We start from the raw sequence: 18,477 nt of genomic DNA, 5'->3' as shown, positions 1-18,477 counted from the left end.
TGTGTTAAGCAAGGGATACCTGTAATAGTTTAATTGATGAAATTCATAATCCAAACTTCAAAGAAATCATATCGGTTTTGATTTTGAAGCTCAATTTGTCAAGAGACAAGGAAAGCAAACAGACATCTATTGAATGTTGTTATATTTATCTCGAGATCATACTGCAAAACTTCAATTTTAACAAATGACAATTTGACTGTGTTAAATAATTATCATTGTCCTTGATTTGCTGCTAACAAATATATCCCCACCGTTGTCAAGATCCACATATGGTAAAGCCCTGCAAGCTCGACATAACGTGGACCAAGGTGACAAGTTATCAAAAATAACGAGTTTTAAGACATAACAATGAAGCTAGTCTAAGTAGTGGAATTTTTCTAAAGATATCATGTGTGCAAATTGATACATGCATTAAATATGTACCAATAGTGACTATTTCTATTTGTAGTTAAATTTTAATTTAAAAAAAGTAATAGCTATAACTAAAAAGTAATGACTACTTTTACATTGACATTTGCATTGTGGCATTTTGCAGTGGCACCTTGGAAAAAGGGTTATATTCTTTGTTAACATGTTCTGGCAACACTTGATAATATCAAGAGTTGCCAGCAAAGAATGATAAATTATTTGATTCTAGTGTTAAGTTAGAGAGATAAAACTTAGATTACATGTTTTTTTTCTTTGAATGACATGAGTTTTAAGGAATGTTCAGTTACCAAAAGTCCAGTTTCTGGGATTCTACTGTACTTTGTATACAGGCAGCCCTCAACTTTCACACACAATTGTTTCCTGAAAGTGTGCACGAATGTTGAATGTTTGAAAATAGAGGGATGTAAAAAAATATGCACCAAAAACTGTTTTAAAGTATTTATTTATCAATATGTAAACACAATGAAGTTAACAAGGCATGTTTAAGTGCTTTTGAGGGTTTTCTTTATAAAGTTGTCAAGAGTTAGTTGAATACCGTATCTCATTTTAAATTTGTCGAACCAGCCATTACTTGCTTGAAACACAGTGTTAGAATCTTCATTTAATCTAGTCTTCCAATCTTCATACAAACTAAGAGCCTTAGCTTGAATAATTGAAAAATTCAGAGGAATATTATTTTGATGTTGATCATCAATCCATGATGACAAAGATCTTTCCATTTCATCCATCCCTATGCTGTGTCTTTTGGAAACAATCTTTGAAGATACATTGTATTTCCACAATTTTGAACATTTTCCTTAATTTTACTCTTATTTTTCAAAATTAAACATATCATAGATCTGTTTACATCGTACAAACGTCCAATTGAAGCAAAAGATTCACATCTTTGTCTCGATCGTATGAATTTTATGAGTCCATAATTTCTTTTTGTTTGTATCAACACTGCAGTTTTTCCATTTCTCATTCATGTTTATCAATGTATAAGGATGAAATATTTAAACATAAACAAATAAATTGGCAAAACACACAACACGTTGACGCACACCATAATGCAAGACTGAAACTGTTTTGACCTCTTGTTTGGAACACAGTAGTGATTAGGATTCCAAGAAGTCAGCTATTGTAGGAAGTAATGTGTGTCTAAGAATGTAGAGCGAGCTACCGCACTTTGTAGTGTATGAGCATTCTGCATGGAAACAAATTTTTTCATTATCGACAAAAATATTTAAAAAGTTGAATTTTTTAAAATTGTGCAAAATAGCGAATTGTGTGAAAGTCAAGGGCCGCCTGTAGATCATTTCACATATATTGACTCTGGACAGCACACTGTACTCAGTTGAGATCTGGATATTTAAATAGCTGAATATTTAATAAATCAGGATAAAAAGAAATGTATGTACAATGGAAAATATATAAAGTATTAATATAAAATCTATATAAAAATAATAAATACTAATTTATTCATCAGCAAAAGATATTAAAATAGCATTAATGTTATAAATTAATTAATATACAAAGATAGATTTCCCAATATGTTTCAAGCAGAGTTGCTAGCTATTATTTGGTGTGTAAGTAGAGGTCTTCTAAATAAGACTGATTACATTGTTTCTGACAGTCAGGTGCCTTAAATACATTTGACATGTCATGTTAGTTTGGCACTTGTTTGGGAGTTTTGCTGTCCCTCAATGAGTTGACTATCCATAATAGATCTTTCTTTTGTTGGTGCCAGGACACAAGGATATCGTTGGCAATGAAAATGCAGATTTACTAGTCAAATAGGATGCTTCATATCTCTTTGTAGGGCCCAAACTAGCTCTTGGTATTTCTTATAATAGTGCTTTTTGGATCTTTAAAGCCATTAAAGATTTGACTACCTCCATCATTCTAAACAGTACAGGTTAAATCCATGTTTAAAGCAGAAAAAGACTGTTTTGTCTAGCCTGTTCTTTGGACAAACTAAAGATTTTGTCTTTTGACAGGAATCATGTTTGCTTTTTGGCCACATTTTGGTTACTTTTAAAAACATGTTTGCTCTGTTCTGACCAATCTTGATCACTTTTGTAAACATCTGTGTTGAGTGAAACTTTCCTCCTTGGCCTCTTGTCGCTTTTGCAGATTGCTGAGGAGAAATTCCTCCACATCTCATTTTGTGGGTGAGTAGATCTCTGCTCAAGTAAACTTGTTCATCTGGGTTCCACTTTGTTCAGTCCTGATAAAGCCTTAGCTTTCCTTCAGAAGTCTGCTGCCTGTTTTTAGAGAGATCAGACTTCTGAAGTAACCTTTTGTGGAGTGCTTAACAAAACTTTTAGAACGAGGTGCATTTGGTCTACCGGCCCACATTTGCACAATGACAATTAATGGCTAAATAGTCAAAACAGTAAATGCATTAGACTGCTACTTTAATGGATACAAGCTTAAGCTAAAACCTAAAAAATTGTTGCAGATAAGTCTAAACCAGACATGTCAAGCCTCAACTTCATTGCCAGGTCAACTCATTGTGAGACTAATAGAATCCGTCACAGGCATAAAAAAAGGTCTTAATGAAAACAAAGCAAACAAACAAAAAAAAAATTAATCATCATCATCAAATTGAACTATTAAATAATTGTGTATTATTGTTTAAAAATTCTCTGAATATCAAAAAAACAGTTCAATCAAATATACTAATAACAATATTACAAACCAAAGGCTATACATAAATAAACAAGAACTAATCCGTTATACATAAAGTAAGACACCAACCAATGCCAAATTATCGGGCTAGAAACGACTAAATTTAGGCCTAAATTTATTTAAAATTCTAATTATTAAATTTAGCAAGAGATGGTGTCTAACGCCTAACTCTAGTACCAAATTATCTTAAAATTATTAATATTGCTATGGTCGTTTCTAGCCTGATAATTCAGCATTGGTTGGTGTCTTACAAAGGCTATACATTCTAATAAACCAGTTCTCAAACTTAAAAGTCCTCAGTTTAAATGGTCTGTGTCACATATACATCAGATGATCTATGACTTTTACTTCTTATATTGTATAAATCACTTCAGGTGAATACCAAAAAATTTTGTTTATTGACAGTAACCAACACACAACATTCTTTCCTCTAGCTAAACAGCATAAAATAACTAGATCAGTCCACAGATCCCTAGCACATACACACAGACTTATCTATTCATGGACTATTGGCCCAGACCATAACCAAGAACCAGCGTAATAAACTAACCCATTATTTGAGTTTGTATTTGGAATCCATGCTTAATTCAAATGGATTACTTTACATCATTTAGTGAAAAATGGATCAGGATGTTCTAATGAAAATCCTTTCTTAAATGTAAATATTACTTTTCACTGAATTGCATATAGATAATTTAATTCATTTAAAAAATCACAATTTAAATTTAAGAAGGTTTTTAAAATATGATTATAATTAATTTATCAGAGAAATTTATTAATTTTTTAAATTACAAATCATTGTTAACCATTTTATAGTATCTTAAATTGACTTTGGATTGATTAAATGAGTTTGCATCAAATCAAACTGATCAGGATTATAACGTTATGAAGAACTTCAGTAAAAAAACAATTACATTAACAAAACATTAAGTAATTTCTGTTAATAGTTCAGAAATTATTGAATTTATTATATTTTAAAAAGAGATCTCTTAATCCACAATTGTATGTGGCAGTGGCAATTTTCTGCACTTCCTAGCTTTTATGCAGTAATTTTCCATCAGATTGACTTAGTTAGCTGTGCTTCCAGGATATATTTATGCTACATGCTCTCCGACTGTATAAAAATACTTTTTCCCTCTTATCATAGGCCCTCAAAAAACTGCTATGGAAATTTGCTGCCTTATACCTGTTTTTGTGTACAATTTTTTTCCACATGAATGCATGCATAAGACGGCATTTTCTGCCCTGGTGTCATTTTTTAATGCCGGCAATCACGGAAGCTCCTCAGATTGAGGGTTTGCAAGTCACTACAACCTTGAATGCTCGTCCCCATAAGATAGCTTAGAATGCTACGACCTTCAAAAATTTAAATTTATTGTGGGTTTATTTTGTGCCCAAAAAAATACAGAAAAACATTTTCTGGTCCTTCCGAGAAACACCTCAGACCCCCTCCATTATTCATTTCCAGCCAAATTTGTTTCACATTAGTTCATACCACAGCAAAGTTGAGGAAGCTTCCTACGGGAGAAAGATTAAGGACACTATTCTGCAAACAAAGCAATACAGTAGAGCATCGATTATCCAACCCCCGATTAACTGACCGCGTTCTAGTCGGCAAATTCAAATGTCCGCTAGTGATGTGGCACTACAATATTTGGTTATGTCTTGGCTACTTTAATATTATTTTTGTTAAATTTTTGCATGTTTTAGCTGGCAGCACTGGCTCAACCATAAAAGGGAGGATAGTATTTAAACCAGGCCTAATACACTATACTAATAATGTATTTTTTCATACTTTTCGGTTATCCGACCAACCCCAGTCCCCAATTAAGTCGGATAATCGATGCTCTACTGTACCTCATAAATTAAACAACATCCAATCTTGAAATTTGGCACATTTAGAGAAGACATATCATAGGATTCTTCAGAATCATCAAATTTAAGGAACAGTAATTAAGTGCAGTGTAACTACATGTGAAAAATCAATGGAAAACCACTGTCTTTCGCATACAGCTGTGCTAAACGAAAACCACACATCATTGTAGGTAAACAAATGCTGTCAATTTGACAGCAAACTACTTTTTATATTAATTTTGTTAAAGCATCAACATCCATGCCTGAGTTTTACTTCAGAAATGAATTTTTATATTTGTTAGTGTTTTCTATTGGTCAGTATTAAAAACTATCTGATTTGTAGGAATACATTTAAGTAAATTTAAATAAAATATTCAGTTTAGAATTTGATATAATTAATCAGCATAAAATTTCTATCCATAATGTATAAAATGATTGTAAAGTTACAAGAATCCAAACCAAAGTCGAATCTAGACTCTATAAAATAGTAGGCTTTACAGAACCCTTTGATGTCTTTAGCAGTTTGGCTGGAAAACCTAATTTTTTAGAAATTTTCTCATACTCTGAATTAAATCTTTTACTTAAAAGACTGTGAAAAATATATTATCTTACTACCCTACCTGACCATCTCTACCAATTTTTACTTGTTTTCCTTCATTCCATGGGTTATAAAGATGTTGGGTCTTTGTAAAAGGCAACTCCCTCCTAAAAAAAAAATGGAAAACATTTTTATTGTAAGGATCTTAAAATTTTCTTCGGTAATGAGGTGTATAATAAACTTTAACAAAGTCTTATTAATAATTACAGTACACTCTTGATAATCTGGCCACTTAATTACCCAGTATTCCCTATGTGATTACTTATGTGCTTCCATTTCTATGAAAATGTAAGTCTTGTCACACATCCAGTTTTCCTGTTTACTCAGGTTTAACTTCTGCTTACAGTATTGCATGTTAACGCACTATTTCCCACCTGTCTCCAAACAAACACAGTACTGAAGGGTGATAGGTCACATCATTCACTGCCTTTAGGTATTACACTTTTGGTAATCTGGCACACCACTATGCAAGGAATGGCTGAATTAGCAAGAGTCTAGTGTACTTTGTTTTAGGATTAATACAATACTCATTTCAGATTTATATTTTTGCTTCTCAAAGCAGCAATTTTTAGATTATTTTTATCAAGAAAATAAGATAAGTAAATTAGATGATTAATTCAATTATCCTATTTTCTTTTCTTGTAGAATTTATTCTACAGGGTGACAATAATTAACCCGTACAAAGTTTGTAGCAATGCTGCAACTGAATTTTTTTACGTCACTAATTTGTATACTGTTGTGTTTAATTCTCCGTGATTTCCTGCGCATGTAGATGTGCTTTCGTTGTAATAAGAGTTAGTTTTTTACTTATTTAAGGATGGCGAACAAACGTTGTGCAATTTTAGAGCTATTCCGGCAAGGAAAACGACAATGTGAAATTGTTCGTTTGCTCGGTGTTCCCAAAATGACAGTCTCAGATGCAGTTCGGCGATTTAAGGAGCTTGGCCACGATGGTGACCGTCCCGGACGTGGAAGAAAGTGCACCGTCAACACGTCTAGGAACCGCAAGATCATCAAAAAGCGAGTTGACCGAAATGCAAAGGTCTCCATGAGAAAAATTGCTCGCGAGATCGGAATCAATCGCGAATCGGTGCGGTTAATGGTGAAAAAGGAACTCGTACTCAAGCCCTACAAGTTCCAAAAGGTTCAGCTCCTCACCGATGAAAACAAGTGCGTGAGACTCCAAAGATCCCGTTAACTCAAGCGTCGGGCCGCAGGTCGACAATGGGAGTGCATTCTCTTCACAGACAACAAGCTTTTCTCCGTACAACCATCAAAACGACAGGAACTGGTCCGCGGGGGCTCCTGGAAGCTCAGCCGTCATCGAACATCACAAAATCCAATGTCAGTCGTGGTTTGGGGCGGAATTTGTGCGAGCGGCAAGACACCCCTTGTTTTCGTCGATCAAGGGGCCAAAATCAATCAAGATGTGTACCACCATGACATTCTCGAGGCTGTGGTACTTCTGTGGGCTCAGCAGCATTTTGTCAGTGCGAAATGGACGTTTCAGCAGGACTCGGCGCCGACACACAGGGCGAAGAAGACTCAGGAGTGTGCAAGGCTCATTTTCCCGATTTCATCTCGTCTGCGGAATGGCCACCGTACTTGCCGAATCTGAACCCAATGGACTACAGTGTGTGGTCCATTTTGGAGGCCAGGGCCTGTTCTAAGCGCCATGAAAGTTTGGAGTCGCTGAAGCAATCCTTGCGCCGGGAGTGGGACAAATTGTCTCCGAAAGAGCTGCGGCCCATCGCCAAGAATTTCAAAACACGTTTGGGGCTCTGCATCAAGGCAAAAGGAGGCCACTTTGAAACCGGTTGAAAATCTGGTTAATACATAAAGTATTGTCACTGCTATCTACTGTTATTTTCCTAATTTTTATTTTTTTAATAAATTTACGATGCAAAAAACTTGTACGGGTTAATTATTGTCACCCTGTATAAAACATGAGGTGCACCCAGAAACTAAGAACCAACTGCACTGGTAATTCTAATGCATCCTGTCATTGTCAGTTGTCTGCTGGACATTTAGTGGAACAAGTGCAAGCGGTAGTACTGTTCCACAAAACTTTCTCCACTTGCTGCGTTTAAGATGGATGTTAAAATCAAAAATCCTGTAACATGCAAAGTTTGATCAATAATACAATTTTAAACATTAAAAATCTCATCTGTTGGAAATTCACAGGCAGATTATTGAAATTTATGGTAAAGGTGCAATGAACAAAGAAAATTTGAGGAAATAATGTTGGTTATTTAAGATCTATAGAACAAGGTTCACAATGGAAATTGAAGCAAACACATCTATGATGATGAATGATTTGAGGATAAGTCAGAAAAACAGGCATTTTACAATTTTTGAATTGCACAATGGTTTCCAATTGTCTCTCTCTGTAACTCATGAAACTGTAATTGAGTACCTCCAATACAAATAGCTGTGCGCCTGATGGTGCTGGAAATGTTATGAGATGTTCACAAGGAGAAACACACAGTGGCTACATTATTTCTGGAGTATTACCATAGACAACAATGAGTTCCTCAACCACACTATAGTTGGCAATGAAACATGAATTGCCCATGTCACACTTTTAAATCAAGCATTGTTTTTTTTGTTTTTATAAATTGTAATTTAAAGTCACTTCAGATTTAGAGCAATAATTACATATTAAGTTTTCCTAACTTAAATGCAGAAATGATTTTAATTGTTTCTGACACAAGAGATTTGTTAATTACTTAAGAATACTTATTAATTACATGATTTCCAAACAAACTGGTGTTTTGTTTCTAATCATAGCTGCTAATTTCAATACTGCATTTTCATCTGAATTATCATTTACTACAATTTAATGCATGACTTCAGTATTATAAGAAAGATTAATTTGCTTTTAACTAAAAATATTACTTAAATTGATGATTCTAAAACTATTGTTTGATATTTTAAGTATGTTCTTCTATAATGCTTAATGCACCTGGCAAGATGAGAATAGCCAGAATAATGGCCATAAACATTCCTTATTAAATATTTTGTGGCTTACTAAAATAAACAGGCTACTTAATTTTTCATTTATGTTGTTCTTAAATATCTATTCTTTCATTTAATTTTAAATGTAATAATATCAGAACTAGATAAATAGTTTTAGTGTCAATCAAAATAAAAATGCAAAAGTATTTAGGATCTGAATTTTTAATTGAGATTAAATGTCTTTAAAAAATTTGATCTTGTTTAAATATTTTGACTTGCTAAGTGCTATTTTAGCATTTTTATTTTAATAACACATGCAAACAACCTGATAAACTTTACTAATCAAACTAATGGTCCAATTCTTTTCAAACCATATTAAGGTTAATTAATTAATAAGACATTAAGCAATTTAGCTAGAGGGTGGTGGTTAAACTACTATCTCATGTTTAAATTTAAAAATTTTAAATAAATTACTTTTAATTTAGAAAACTCTGAAAGAAAAGATTTTCCAAGAACTGAAATTGAACCTGCAATGCCTGCTTACCACACGATACATAGCTATTCTGACTGCCTTCCAATCTTTGCTTTCAGACCAATTAATTAATTTATATATAACCATACTCACCATGCTGACTATGGGTAATATCCAAAATATTCTAAATTAAGATTAATTTATTTGTAATTATTAAATTTAACATGAGACGAATGCCTAACACCTCTCTCTAGCCAAACTGCTTAATATCTTACTAGCTAATTAGCCTTAATGTATCATGATTAGTTTTTAAATATAGAAAATATCTTTTATGACATTTCAATAATAATAATAGTAACTAAAAAAAATGTTCTTCATAACTAAAATAAGTTTTTAATACTAACCTGCATATCCAATCTAATTTAAAAACACCGCCTAAAGCCCTGGCACTTAAACCGGGTGGCAATACCCATTGAATTGTAGGAACATCGTGACGAGATTCAGAAGTCATTCTGGCAAATCCTAAGGAAAAAAGGATTAACAACAAATGATTTATTACTCTTCAGAAAAGTCAGACATTTTCATTCACTAATATTTAAGTTATTTAATTCTAAATAATGACTTACATACAGTAATTTCAAAAAAAATTTATTGTATAAAATTATAAATATGTTACAAACATTGGCACTGATGTAAACAATATCTACTACTATTTAAACATTTTACATTCGAGGAAAGATAACAACGTGGTTTACAATATCTATTTGAAAATTTTAATTGTTTATCAAACTGAAATCATAATTACACTTTGCCATTTTATGAAGAACAAACTGCCTGCTAATAGAATCATAACTTATTGAGAACTCATACAAATGAAAATGTACACAGGATGTTTCACGTAAGGTGTTATAAGTCAATAACTCAAAAAAAATGCTTCTAATAAATAAAACTGGTAAGAATAAATTTTAATCTGAACTGCTTGACCACCTAGCTGTTGTATTTCAAAAGTTATGAACCTTTGTATTCATATGTTTTGAAAGATAACAGCCTAATAAAAATGCAACATTTTAACAAGGTAATTAATTTCTATTGCTTTATTGTTTCAGTTATTAAACAAATGTGTAAAGAGATGTCCATTTAAACATTTCAGTAACTGAGTAACAAAGTTTTGCTGGACAGATCTAACATTTTTGGTGTTATTTTACCACTCTCGATGCTTAAATCTCTGTTTCCTATCTCAAATCATGGTCAGTTGTTGAAACAAAGCTCTATCTTTTACAAAACCCCATAGGAAATAATCAATTGACATCGGGTCTGGTAATTTAAGTGGCCGCGAAATTGGTCCTTTACATATGATCCACTGTTCTGCCAACGCATCATTTAAATTCCCCTTAGAAATTAATTCAAAAATGGATATATAAAGTTCTTATTTTCTACTAGATAATCCAAAAATATGAAAAAAATTGGACTGTTCTACTCGAAATTTCAAAGTTGCCCCCACCTTGCCCAGAAAGGAGAACAAGCAACGCTTTATTTTTACAGCATTAAAAAAGGCTCCTCAAAAATATTAAACTTTTATTCTTATCAACTTTTTTTTCTTTATTAGAAGATAATTTTCAAGTTACTGACCTGTAACACGTTACATGACACACCCCTTGTAATGATTAAAAACAAAAATATAACATAATAAAAAATAGAACTGATAGGTAAATGTTGCCATTTAATTTAAATAATTTTTGAAAGATTTTTTTAGATTCATGATGTCTACTCTTAGAAAAAACTTTCTTAAGGACACAACTTAATAAAAGGAGATGTCTTAGTATATAGAATTCTATAAAACTTGGAAAGAAAAACTATTATAAACTTTAAAAATATATCATAAAACTGATAGACTTTTTTACTTTAAAACAAATCCTTCTATATCAAAGATTTATAACAGGATAAGACAACTCTAAATGGTTCATAAAAACCTTTACGATCATTTAATACAAGGGCAATTCACCTTCCATCCAAAATTTCAGTAATGTCAATGCAATTGTACATTCATAGTCACAATTTCTGTTTTTTTCTCTATGTACTCCCCACCTCCATACACTGATATTTCTTCCATTGTTTTGGCAATAATACGATGCTTGTATAAGTTTTTAGATTAATGTCAGAGCCTGGCTCTACACAATGTGGAGGCAATCAACCGACAGTTGGGAAATTCTGGATCACCCAACCTATGGTCCATACATGTTACCACACATTATCACCTGTTTAGCCCTTTGAAGAAGCTTTGGGAGACAAGATTCATTCAGAATGATGAAGTCTTTCTGATTTCAGAGAGTTTCTCACACAATTGCTGATACCAGCCAAGACTTTATTCTGCAGGCACAGACTATTGCCAAAATGATGGAAAAAGTGTCAACATGTGAAGAGGGACTACTTAGAGTAGAAACAGAAATTGGAATCATGTAACACATGCAGTTCCATCATCATTACTGAAATTCCAAATAGAAGTTGAACCATCCTTGTATATGATCATCTGGATTTACAGCCTAGGTCTAATAGATCCTGAATAATATTTTTGAATATAAAAAATAATAAATTTGATTTTTTTTTTATTTTTCAAAAATACAGACAACATAACATAAGCATCATGCCTCAGAATTTATACACAGTATCTCTGTGAATACAACCATGAGAAAATTGCTTGCACAAAGATAAAATCTTTGCATAACCCTCACTGTATATCTCCATGAATTTTATAATTGTAATTTAAAATTGGCATATAACTTGTCCATCACATAATTCACATTCCATTTCAATATGCCTTTCAAAACACAGACGACCTGTGTGAAATATGCATGAAAATACGGTATTTAATTACTTTGAAATACTACATAATATTGATAATAGGTAAAGGTTTCATGTATATTGAGCAAGTGTAGTCACTTATTTAAGAATATCTCTAACATTAGTAAACTAACTTATGATCAAATACTTGAAACAGAATCTAAATGTGAAATATACATGATATCTTGCTTGAAAGTAGCCAATTTGATTTGGCTATAAAAAATTAATAGTTAAAGATAGAAGTTCACCAAAAATTTTATATGAAAGAAAAACTCATCAAATTTCATTGAAAATAATCACCAAATCTCTATATGCACTCCAGCAGCCACAGTGATGACATCAAGGTGATAGGTAAGTATGCTACAGCATGTTATCTCACAGTGGCAATGATTGCGATAATGAACTCCTGAAGATCTCTAACGAAAGTTGCATAAACCATATCTTTTATGTAACCTCATGGAAAGAAATCCAAGGGAGTCAGATTCAGAGATCTTGGCAGCCGTGCTATCAGGCATACCAGATCACAACCTATGCTTTCTCCCGTGGCAAAGACATGACTAGACAATCATTCTCGTGATTTGACTTCTGCGCCAGCTTGCAGTATGAAAAAAATCTCTAAAACTTAAATCGTTTTCCAATCAGATGCCACTTGTTGCTTTTATATATCTTAAACCATTCATTTTTATGGAAAATTAAAATCGAGTACCTTTGAGCAGAACACCCTGTATTTACATTTCTTGGTTAAAAATCAATTGGAAATTATTTAATGATTCTAAAAATAATTTTAGAAGTATTTTGTTTGTAAAGAAGAATTTAATAGTCAATGAATTTGCACAAAAATTACTGTAAGAAATATTTTTCAGATTTTTTAAATACATCAAAAAAAAAAAAATACTGTAGATAATACCCATTGTTAAATTTTGAGAATGTATTAAAGTATATCAATAATAATGCCTCAATACAGCATAGCAAAAGTAAGTATAAAAACAGAACATTTGATTATAAGTCATAAGCAAGCAGTTATTTTGTAAAAAAATTCAACATCAGCTAAAATTAATTGAAAGTTTTGCATTTATCATATGTGATTTACTACATGACTTTTATTTATTAGCATGATACCATTGATTTACTTTCCTAATTCCAAAATCAATTTTGTATATTGCAACTTTGCATACAATTTTTATTTATTGTCACGAGACTGCATGCACAAGGCAGCAATTTTCTGCTCTCTTTGACATTATTTTTAATCATATCAAAGAGAAAAGAAAATTGGTGCAGAAAGATTTCTCAGAACTGCAACAACAAGTTAAGCAAGACATAATAACAAGTGCAGTCTACATATCACTATGACATTGTTTGTCTTGATAAAATGGCCTGGGGCACTATGACCAACCAATTAAATGTCTTTTGCAACTTTATTTCTTGCCTGAAAAACATAAAAAATTCATTTTCTGGCCTTGTGAGAAACAACTCACTCATCCTGTCATTTATTTCCAGCTGAACTTGTTTTGCATTAGCCCATGCTATCACAAAGTTAGGGAAGCTTCCGATGAAAGAAAGGTTAAGGATACTGTTCTGTAAACAGAGCAACATATGACCATAAAACACTGAAATTTGGCACATGAAGAGAACATACATTACAGGATTTTTCAGAATTACAAATTCTAGGAATGGCAATTATGTGCAGCATAATTATGCATGAAAAATCAATGGAAAATCACTGCCTTAAGCACGTGATCATACACATTATATATATAATACTCCTTGTAACAAATTAATATATTTTAATTATGAATATATTAGTAAATTATACTAAGATAATTAAATGTAATACTCTATGAATATTTGTAAGTGTAAATACATGGTAGACTCAAAAATAAACCTAATTTCTATTATGGTAATAGCACAAATATGTACAAAAGACAACCTTCAAAATAAGCATCTTTTGCAGCTAGACACTTGCTAGAATCTGTAACATTTGTCAATACTATTTTTTTTTTATAAGATTCTTAAAGACAGGACTGCTCTGACAAGTAGTATAGACGCTATCAGAAATGTATAGGTATAGAAGGAGCTTACTTAGAAGGTAGTTTTAATATAAAAATGTGTGTGTTGTATAATATAAAATATAAACTTGTGACAAAAGTTTAGCTTATTTTTGATTCTTCTATGTATTATTTTAAAAATATCTTATAAGAAACTATTTCATATCAATCATTTTTTTTCTTTCCAAATATTAAAAAAAATAGTAATTAAAAATAATAATGATTCAGTCAGCTATAAATTTATAACATAAAAACAAAAGATTTTTACCTTGAAATTTCCCACTTTCTTTAACAGAAAATATTAAAATGACATTTTTGCTTTCCTGTGACAAGTAAAAAAAATTATTTTAATACCAAATAATTTAAGCTTAATTGCTGCACATAAAACTATACTCACTCTGAATGCCTGATTAAGTCTTGCTTCATTTTGAGGAGGAGTTGACCAAACACCCTGTAATGAAAAATAAAGAATTTTAATTTATAAACTTTTAATGTAAATGAAATTAACATTTTAAATAATACTGATACATTTATTAACAAAAATGTATATAAGCAACAGTAAGTATATAACAAACAAGTAGGGTCATTAAGTTTGACCCTACTTGAGATATGGCACATGACCCCCTTTAAACTGTAGCACTGAATAAGAATGTAAATTGATTAAGTATTTTTGTTCTTTATAATGATTAAAAGAATTACCATATTTTACGGACTATAAGACGCACTTTTTTCTTCGAAAAATTGCCTCCAAAATTCAGGTGCATCTTATAGGTATTTCTTTTTTAAATTGTTTAAAAACTAAGGTGCATCTTATAGTCCGTAAAATATGGTAATCAATTTTATTGCATGCTTTTTAAATAATTCATATTATATTTTACAATATTTAAAAAAAATCTTACCTTTGCTTTAGACAGTGCTACATTTTCATGGTTATTGCTTTTAATGAGGAAAAAGCGACCGTCCCTTATAAAATATTTCAGCAAATAGCTATAGTCTAAATAAAAAATAATAATAGAAATTAGTAAAATGATATTAAGTTGTATAAAAAATATAAACTAAATCACACTGGCTATTAAATAGATATATTAAAATATTAATTATTAGACAAACACAATATAACACTACATAAACGATAATGAATGAATACTTTTTACTGAAGCTCTAATACAATATAAGATTATATTATTTCAATATAACTCTAATAAGATAGAACCGAAGCTGCAATGAAATGCCATTGCATTTTATCTAACAGATATCAATTCAGTTTGCTGTAAAAATAATACTTAATAAAAATATTTATTTGCAGCATGTTTAATAGAAATAAAATAAAGAAAACAGTTATGCAATTGATCATTTATATAAATATCTTAAAAATCATGACTAAAATTCACATAGAATCTCTTCCAAAAATTATTAACTATAATGTCAATCTGAGAATTTATGTATGTTTTATTATAAAATTCTATTTCTATTCTTGGCATATAGCATTATTTATCCTCCTTAGTTGATCTGACTTCTTATATTAATGTTTCTGTAAATATTATATTTCAGTCAGTTCTCCTGAATAAAGATTTAAATAAACAACTTTGCAACTGAGACAGTTTGTTCAAATGATGGATTGCCCTTGAGCCCTCTACTGTTCAATCTTTTTATTAATAATGTCATGGAGGTTTTTAATAGCACTAAGAGTAGGGCCTTTTACATTTCTCCTTGTCTATTTTTGCAGATTAATATCTTATTATTGGGTAACAGTAGGATGAGTTATGAAAGAAAATCAATGCTTACAAAAGATATATATGTATAATTTATTGAAGAAACAATGAGACCAAATCCAAGCTAGTGATCTTTAAAAAAAAGTGAAATAGAAAAATCTAATCAATTTTATTTGGTGGTATCACAATTAAGATAATACATAGTGTGAAATATTTAGATGTTTGGTTTTTCTCATCCTTCTTGGATCATATTAAAAAAAAGTTATTCGAGCTAAACAAAAAAAAGCTACTATTTATACACGTGTGGAAATGCATTATTTGAGTTTAGCCAAACTATTCAAGTCTTTGATTTTAAGCAAAGTGTTGTATTTTTATGCAATTTTGGGTTTTGTGGCTGATGATGATAAAGAGACAAATGATTAAAGAGACCCTTACAGGGAAGTTGCATCAATAAAAAATGCGATCGGATTGCGTTTGGATAATTTACATCACGAAGATAAGCAGGCGATCATATTACGTAAAGTTTGGAATGTTGGATAGCACGCGGTTTCGTTAGATTCGGAATTTTGACAATTTGAATTTTTATCTGGAAAGAGGATATTATTCGATGTAATGGTCAAAAAAGAAAAATTTCGCTTGAAGAAGGACCTAGTGAGGGGCCGAAAACGTTCGCGTACGAACTTTGACAGCACAGGTTACAAGATTTGCAGGAGATTTAAATGATGATGATAAACTAACATAATCCCTTCAGTTATGGTATTTTAAATTTTTCTTCAAATTGAGCAATCTACATCTGGTCCATTTATTAGGTTGGAGGTGAATCAGCTATCCCCTGTAAAGTTACAACTTAAATGCCAGATTTTAACATTCTGGTGAAGATTACTTACTTTGTTTGAAGTAGATATTCAAATGCTTGTTTACAGAAAAATGTGGAGCTTGTCCTATGTTAAAGGAAGAGTAAATTGAATAGAGAATTAAGCATGTTTTAGATAATGTTGGTTGTTTGTTTACCTTCTATTCTCAGATTCTCAGGAGGCCAAAGGACTCCTGAGAATTTTTGGGAGCGATCTTGAAAGTTTAATTGAATATTTTGTGAAATGAAAATAAAAACCAGGTTACAAAAAAAGAGTTAGTCTAATGTAGGCTGTTTTTTTTTATCAACCTCCAATGGTCCATAAAAAAAAAGACAAGTGTAAATAACAAAATGAATTTATTAGTCAAAAGTTAGGTACAAACATAGTTAATTTTTGACATAATCACCATGAAGACCGAGGCATTTGTCACATCTGTGTACGAGCTTTTCCATCCTCTCTTCATAAAACGTTGCCGCCAATGACTCAAGATGGCCCTAACATTGTTTTGAAGATTGTCATTAGTCTTGAACTTCTACCCTCCTAGCCACTTTTTCTCTTCAGGAAAGAGGTGAAAGTCACTCATTGCCAAATTGGCGCTACATGCTGGGTGTTTAAAAGTGGTGAAGACTTCTACCCAGCTTGGAACTTTTTAATGTGTGAAGACGTCACCTCTTTCCTGAACTGAAACGTGGCTAGCAGGGCAGAGGTTTGAGACTAATAATGATTTTCAAAACAATGTTGTTAAGGCCATCTCAATTCACTGGTGGCAACATTCTATGACAAGGGGATGGAAAAGCTCGTCCACAGATATGACATATTCCTCAATCTCCACGATGATTATGTCGAAAGGTAACCATGTTTTGTACCTAATTTTTGGTAATAAATTCATTTTGTTATTTACACTTGTCTTTGTTTTATGGACCATCAGAGCTTGAAAAAAACCACCCTCATATAATTTTGGTTTTTGTTGGAATCTACAGCATTATTTATTAACTAAGCTTTAGAGTTAAATCCTTATTAATGCAGTTACATTTAAATGTAGCTGCATTAATAAGAATGGACCATTCAACCAACACAACAATCTGTTGGACTAGGTACTTCTGAAATGGAATCAATGAATAGAGAACATTGAAAATTGTTGTTTACAACTGCTAATTTTCAAAGAAAGTTGAATTTGTCCTAAAACACATTAACAACCAAGGACTTGGAAGTAGTGATGAGCAAAGTAGTTACTTGTAAATTACAGTAACAAGGTACAGTATTGTTTTTAAAATAACGAAAAAATAACAACTGTTACGTATGCTGTGCGATGACTTCAATATCATTGATGAATTCGTGGAATCATTGATGGTTAATCAATGGTTACGTCTGGCCATAGAGAGGCTTCCATAAATTACTTAACCCAAACGGAATGTCTATACCAACATTACAAAGCATTATGTGAATGAGGTATTCTTTATACAACATTTGTTTGTTGAGTTACAGCAATGCAGCACATGCTTTCCGGGAGTGTTTTAAGGGTAACTGGCCCCTATTCAGGCATTAAAGACATGGAACTCCATGTGGCCAGCCTATCCAGGCAAGGTGTGAACCCATGACCGAACTCCCAGTGTTCAAAGAACTGAACCGATTTGCCACTAATGGGCCTTATATAGCGTTACATAATACTATTTGATGCCTAAAGTTACAGAAATTCTTTTGTAGGAAAGTGTTTTTCCATTTCCAGGGCAATTACGAAAATCCAAGTCAATGAATACAGAATCCTATGTAATAAATGTTTATTAAGACTAACATCTTTTGTAAAGAGATGGTAAAAAATTTAATACTGCATATGTTTAACTTGTGTAATATGTTGTTACCTATAAAAGAAAAAAAAATTGAAGTTCAATTTGATATTAAAGCAATTTATAAATTTTTCAATATCTGTATTAAGAAAAACTCCATGTTTTCAATAACAGGAAATTAAACTGTTCTGTTCCTTGCTGTCGGAAAGTTTTGTCCTACACGTCTTCTATTGTTCATAGCAAAACAATTCTTTCACCAA

General features: G+C 31.7%; 1 protein-coding gene across 5 annotated transcripts in view; it reads right to left on the bottom strand.

Annotated features, from left to right (window-relative positions):
* The window catches only part of LOC136989476 (YTH domain-containing protein 1-like), a 101,550-nt gene that overhangs the window by 40,758 nt on the left and 42,315 nt on the right, over nucleotides 1-18,477 (bottom strand). For all 5 annotated transcript variants that reach the window (XR_010882920.1, XM_067287633.1, XM_067287634.1 and 2 more), the window contains 5 exons: nucleotides 14,767-14,861; nucleotides 14,265-14,318; nucleotides 14,136-14,190; nucleotides 9,389-9,506; nucleotides 5,577-5,661 (listed from right to left, as the gene is read on the bottom strand). Coding sequence is in view for 4 of the 5 variants with exons in the window: in XM_067287633.1 (XP_067143734.1) it covers nucleotides 5,577-5,661; nucleotides 9,389-9,506; nucleotides 14,136-14,190; nucleotides 14,265-14,318; nucleotides 14,767-14,861 (407 nt within the window). In the remaining variant the exon portion in view is untranslated. The remainder of the gene's footprint in view (nucleotides 1-5,576; nucleotides 5,662-9,388; nucleotides 9,507-14,135; nucleotides 14,191-14,264; nucleotides 14,319-14,766; nucleotides 14,862-18,477) is intronic.

This window comes from Centruroides vittatus, unplaced genomic scaffold, assembly GCF_030686945.1.
Source record: "Centruroides vittatus isolate TY-2023 unplaced genomic scaffold, ASM3068694v2 scaffold_576, whole genome shotgun sequence".
Classification (NCBI taxonomy): Eukaryota; Metazoa; Arthropoda; class Arachnida; order Scorpiones; family Buthidae; genus Centruroides; species Centruroides vittatus.
Note: the sequence above shows the minus strand (reverse complement) of the source record. Positions and strands in the feature narration are given on the sequence as shown.